Here is a 6857-nt window from a genome sequence, read left to right as displayed (position 1 = left end):
TGACCAAACACATTAACATTGCCACGTACAATACCATTGTACCATTACAGAAATATATAAAAATCCTAAATAAGACAAAAAATTATTGTTCATTTTACATTTATTACCAAAACTTAAAAAAATGCAATGGAATTTATAAATAAACAAAATATACAAATAAAAACTATAATATTTAAATGATAAAATAAATGATAAAATCTGGTCTGACTTAAAATACACTGGTCTTTTTTATTTTATTTTTTTAAATGGACATTGGGATTTATCAGTGGCTGATTTTTGGAGGGCTCTTGAAATATATAAATTGGACTAATATTCTTTCCTGTCTGCTACTCCTGTTGTCACTGTTAGACATCAAGATGATTAGTGGTGAAGGGTTTGAGACTATAAGAGTTCTTTTGCTGCCATTATGCAATCAGTATTTTGATTGCACTATTGTGCTACGAGTGATTAATCACATGACATGTATAGCTCAGGTAAGTGGCTCAAATCTGTGTCCAGAAATGAGCAAAGATTGCAGCAGGTTGCATATTACTCCCTGACCTGTGTGAATGTAAAAATGTGAACTAAAGGAATAGTACATCATTTACTCACCCACATGCCATTCCAAACATGTATGATTTTTTTTCTGTGGGATACAAAAGAAGATCTTTTGCAGAATGTTGGTCTCGCTCTGTCATCTGTGTTCTTCTTCCTCTTCTATTCATGATTTCAATGCTCTATTAATGTAGTCTCTCTCTTCCTCTCTCTCTCTCTCTCTCTGAGTGGTTCCCCTCCTGAGATGCTGAGTGGTACATTCCTATCTACTACTCACTGCTGCTCTGCCTCTCGGTCCATCAGACAGCCGAGCGCTTGCTGCAAGCTGCACTGCTCCACAGAATCACTGGCCGTGCATGTGTGTGTGTGTGTGTGTCTCTAACCCTCCAGTGCTGCTCGTCTAGACGTTCAAGATGTGTGGCGGGTTGCCTGGGCTGTAAACGAACATCAACGCTCCGGCACTCCCACTGCAAGACTCCTGGTCAGACTCAGCATCGGCTCTGGGATGTCTTCCCCAGCATCCGCCAGTGGCAGCAAGAGGAATTCCTGTAAGTATAGTGTCTCTCTCTTTTTTTTTACTGCTGATGGTTGAAGTATCTTCTGACCCGCAGTGCTTTAGTGACTCTGCATGGGTTGTTTAAAGATGTGCATACTGGAGCAGAGCAGCTGTTGATCAGGATTTCAGATAACAGTTGTTTACTGGACTTGCCTTTTTTTGTTTCCAATTGGAGGGTGGAAATAGTGGGTGGAGTGATAAAATGTCTCATTATGTTGGATGTTTATTAATCACTTAATGGCTTTGCAGTAAGATGGAAGAAAGAAAGGAGGCATAGATCTTTCTTGTACTCAGCATTGTGTCTTTTAGCACTAAATCAGAGGTTCTTCGCAATTTTATTGCATCCAGATCCAGATTTTACACTGGACTTAAGGTGGCAAGCCAAAATAAATGTAGTTTATCATGCAAAAGTAAACAAATCTATCCTTAAAATCAAATGCTGAAATGTATTCCCATTACCATGAACTGAAATATGCTAATTTATTGTGCATCTTAAATTTCGATGGTTTCACACTCTCGGCAGCCAGTAATTCATCGGCCAAAACACTGTAGTTGACAAAAACTGTGTTTATCTTCTTTTAAGTAAGAGAATGTCATGAAACCTCTCCATGTTGTCATCTGCCCAGTTTGGCTAGCTTCTACCAAATACAGATTCATTTTCATCAAAATACAATGAAATTTGATTGGATGCACGATCTTTGGCATCACCAAAGGTGTTGCTAACTCCTTTGACGTCAACAATGACGGGAAGTATTTTCACCGTCTTGTAAACATCGATTAGCCTATTTATTTAGTTATGCTAACAATGTATGCTTATATGACTGCATATACTCATTAGCATTTCGCATTATTTGCATGTTTTACCAGTTGAGAAGCGCTGCTCTAAAGCACTGTTGCTAGAGTCTCCAAGCTGCAGCTTTCTAGCCTTGTCCAGTACTATTTTTCACAAGAAAAACTTTTGTTAATATTTCATTGCATGTGAAGATGCTGGAGCAGCGGCGAGTGGAATAATAGCAGAATGTATGAGTCAGTGTGAAAGCTATGTGAGGGAGAATCCTCAGGGGACAAACTTGAGTACTGAGTATTGATGGAGCGCAGAGACACACTGTGATATCACGCACACACACACACACATAAAGAAAACCTCACATCTCTATGTGCCGTTTTCCCACCGCCTTTGGGTCTGTTTGGCTTTCATGTTGATTAGTAGTGCGGGAGAGCTCTCTAAGTCTCGTTATTATGATGACCCCACCCATGCCCCCTGTCCGTCTCTCCACCTCAGAACACGATTTACAGTACTGTCAAGGCTCTTTCAGACCCTGGAAATCTCATCCAAGGATATCTTTAATTACGCAAACCACCTGCTCTCAATGATCCTCAACTCCCTTTGGTTTCCAATCAGCATCAGAAGTGATTGTTATTCTGTCTCTGCAGTGTTTGGACGCAAAGTAGTTAAGCCAGTAAATTAATCCATCTTAAAGAGATAGTTATCTGAAAAAAAAAAAATCTGCCATTTCCTCAGACTACAAACCTGTATGACTTTCTTTCCTCCATTGACCACAAAAGGAGAAACTGTTCACACATCACACAAAATCTCATTCTTGTTAACGTATATTCAAATATGGTACAGCAATCAATGATGTGTCACAAGACAAGAGAACCAACAGAGAACTAGTTCACCTTCATTTTTCTAATAGGGATTTTTAAGAAATTAAAGCGTTATAAGCCATGAACCAAACCAACCAGCTACGAGGTGAATGACAACATTACCAAACTTTGATTGGAAGCAAAAACATATTTGAAAATTGAACAAAAAAGACAAAGATTGACCTTATCAATGGATAAATATAAACCTACAGTTTGTAAGATATAGATTTTTTTATATGTATGTAATCAACTGTAGTGCTTCATGGGAGTGGGCGGCACACATTTTTGGGCATAATTTGCTCGTTTTGATTCTCTGATTGGTGGAGATTCTCTGTAGAAACATGGGTAATGTAGTTTTTCTCTGAGATTTATATGGTAAACATGATTATTTTAAGGCTAACTGATCTGTCTTCAACAAATCCATTTTCCATTGATTAACAACCTCATAGCTCACAGTAGACCTGTCATTACGGGTTTATACATTAATGGTAAAAATCAATTCCCCTATAAAGAAAATAAATGGGATTTTTACTTCCATTTGATGTCACTGACATAAATCTGCTATGTGATACGTCTTAATGCATCATGTTTGAATGTATGCAACCAAGGGGATTGATGAAGCGTTGAATGCAGATGAATGACATGAAGAATGAAGATTTAAATTAGTTTTTTTCTCTTCAAATAAAATATTGTAAGACTTTAAAAGGATATAGTGCACATATCATATTGATCACTTTCATGGTGTTCTTTTGGTCCTTTCTGAAGCTTGATAGCCCCGGTCCCTATGCACTTTTATTGTATGGAAAACAGCAGTTTGGACATTCTGCTAAACTTCTCCTTTTGTGTCACACTGAAGAAAGTATGTCATACAGATTGGAAAGACATTAGGGTGAGTAAATGATAAAATCCAAATTCAGAGTGAATTGTTTCCTAAAGAGGCTTTAGGGGATGCTCAATTGAGATCTATTGTTGGATAGTCTTCGGTTGGATTTACACAGCGTTTTTTGCTGACAGCTAAATCCAGCCATGCAGTCAGTGAGATGACAGAGGTGCTGATTAAAGACTATTGAGCTGAATTCAACAGAGAGCAGGGCTCTAATCTTACTGTCTTCTTGTTTGTCTCTTCACTGCTTCATTTGACTTTATGCGTGCCAGGGTTCCCTTGCTTGTATATTAAATATTAATGTGGTTTAAATTAGCATGCAACAGAAATGATTAGTGTAGAATTAATTTGGTAGTGTGCTGTATAGCCCTTGGCCTCTCACTTCCTGACATTACTCTGTGTTCATAAACTGCAATTATTTCATAAGGATAACAACTTGGAGACATGGATTGGATTTGGAGGTGTGTGCGTGTTATTTGATGTTGAACAAAAGGACTGTAAAAGAGGTAAAAGCTTATTTACAGACATGTTTTTGACAAAGATGAATTGTCCAAGTCAAAAGGTCAAAGCTTTTGTTCATAAATAGGATATATGTGATTGCTATGTTTACTATAGTGTACTCTATGACTTTTTGAGTGTACTGAGCAAATTCTATATTTATTGAGTCAGATCTATGGCCCTTATATCTTCTTTATCCAGTACAAATATCGTCTCTGGCCTACTATATAATTTTATGAGTCACACACTTTGTTCAGTGTTTTGTATGTCTTGATTGTCTCTAGATCACTAAGGTCGCAGAGCAGATCTGACTCATATTATTCATTAGCGGGTTGCCAGATCCTCTCTGATGATTATGCTACTGTTATGATCAACAAAGCTGTCTGTGTTGCATGTGTGCAGCACAACAAAACCAGAACTCTGTCATTATAATAAAGAAACCTGTTTAATTCAATAAATGGCATCTAGTTCTAATCTCATAAATAAAAAAAAATAATATTTTTTTTTTTGCTTACTTTTTAAACAAATTTTGATGAAAAATGACCTAATGCTGCAATCTAATGATAATAAAGTCAAATACTGTCAAATAAGAACAATCAAATATAATGAGTCAAGAAGGATGTGCTGATTAATATCATTTTATTATTTTTAACAATACCTTGCAAACCATGAAAGACAGACCTACTGTGAGCGCCAAAGTTGTTAATCGATACTATATTCTTTTGTTGAAGCCATCAGCCGGCATTATTTCAACTGATTTTTTAAATAATCAGGTTTAGCATCAGAGTGCTATATAAAACCTGATAAAAACTACATTACCCATGATTCTGCAGAGAATCTCCTCCAATCAGAGAATTGAAACAAGCAAATTGCACTAAAATAACTCTTTAGCCTGTACACTCCCATTAAACACTAAGAATGTCATAACTGACCCTCCTTATTGTAACAGGACAGCGTGACAACAGAATTGGAGATCCATGTGCAGGCTTTATTTAAAAAGGGCATAGTCAGAACAGGTAGGGTCATTCACCAGCAAACAACAATGAAGGGCGAGACAAAAGAGTAATCCAGAAACAGGCAATGGTCAGGGCAGACAGCAAGCAATCACAGAAACACAAGGTAAACAGTCCAAGGTCAAAAAAACGACAAGGCAGTGCAAAAAAACAAGGCAGACAGGGCAAGGGAAACAAGCGAACAAGATACCAGGATACAATACTTAGCCGTGAGTGTGAGTGTGTGCTGCTTAAATAGTCTATTGATGGGAAACAGGTGAGTCTGTAATCAGTTCCTATGCATGGGATTATGGGAAATGGAGTCCGGTGGAAAATAGATTGAATGGTAGTGGAGCCCTCTGATGGCGAAATAGCAAAGACCGGATTCATGACACTTATGCTCTCAAACCACTTACATATTTGTAAATACTGAGCAAAGTATACAGTATTGCACACTGCATGAAAGCAACGTATAACAACAAAGTTAGAATGCTCCAGTTATAACAAACAAAGCTATCTATAGTGTAAGCGTGCAATGTTGCTAAAGGGGAGGGCACAAATCTTAATTAGCTCTCATGTTGCCCTTTGTTCTTTACATGAAGGGAGGTTAAATGTCTTTACAACATTGCTGCAAAAGCAGTTGTGATGGGAATACAGCGTTCAGTGTCATGCTGCATTACACATGTACAGTAACAGTCGAGGGTGTTTGGCACAGCAGCAGGCTCACATTCACAGAGCACCTGGTTAAACAGGTGCTCAGACGGAAAACAGCCTTGTGCTGCTCAAACAACTTAACCTCAGTGTGAGCAGTGAAGTGTGCTGACGGCGCCGGAGGTTGAAGGGTATGTAAACATTTGGGAATAATGGACGTGGATGCTCAAAACGAGAGCTGGAATTTAAGGAGGAAAATGAGAGGAGGTTTTTGATGTAGGATCTGTGCTGCTATTAATTGACGGCGGATGTGGGTGAGAGCGCAAAAGGAGGACTCACTCTGAGGGAATTATTATATGTGTGTGAGTGTGCAGAAGACACACATGAATGTCTAGATATAATAGTTGAACTGGGACTGACCCATATTCCATATGCAGCTTTATACTGTATATAGGGAGAAAATAGTACTGTTTTGTGAATGTGAATTATGTGCTGATTTACATTTTGCTTCAGGTGATTAAATGAGATATTAAGAGATACGTGTTAACAACAAATATTTTTATTATAACACTATTGTAAGTCAGAGTAAGTCAGCAAGCATTTTCTATGAGTGAGAATTTTCACTGTCAATTGAATTTTTGTAACAAACTTTGTGTTATCAAGCCTTTAGCCTCTATATATTAATTACAATTGAGTCAAGCCTTTAAGGTGGCCTCCAGATCTTACAAATAAATTATACACAATTCATTAATTCATTCATTCATTTTAGCTTTTTAATAAAAAATATAATTTTCATTAAAACTTTTTTATTTTAGGTTTATCATATGATATGATATAATATATTTTATTATTATTAGTAGTAATAGCAGTAGTATTTGTTTAATACAATTTATTACTTTGGTTTTAAAATATATGTTTTATTATAATTAATTATTATTTGTCATTATTATTATATTTATTTAATATTATTTATTAATTATACTGTCATTTATATTTTGTTTTTAATAAGCTTTTAAGGTGGCCTCCAAATCTTACTGATTAAGTATACAAAATATATACTATTTACTTGTATGTTTGTTTAGTTTAAATAAAAATA

The 6857-nt window shown here is 36.5% G+C and overlaps 1 protein-coding gene across 3 annotated transcripts in view; it reads left to right on the top strand.

Annotated features, from left to right (window-relative positions):
- The first annotated feature begins 835 nt into the window (after positions 1 to 835).
- LOC306885671 (dysbindin-like) overlaps positions 836 to 6857 on the top strand; it is a 39626-nt gene continuing 33604 nt past the window's right edge. For all 3 annotated transcript variants that reach the window (XM_079442353.1, XM_079442352.1, XM_079442351.1), the window contains exon 1: positions 836 to 1082. In XM_079442353.1, the coding sequence (XP_079298479.1) occupies positions 1040 to 1082 (43 nt within the window). In that variant the 5' untranslated portion in view covers positions 836 to 1039. The remainder of the gene's footprint in view (positions 1083 to 6857) is intronic.

The sequence above is a fragment of the Barbus barbus genome (genome assembly GCF_936440315.1).
Source record: "Barbus barbus genome assembly, chromosome: 19".
Lineage (NCBI taxonomy): Eukaryota > Metazoa > Chordata > Actinopteri > Cypriniformes > Cyprinidae > Barbus > Barbus barbus.
This window is presented reverse-complemented; position numbering and strand designations above follow the sequence as displayed.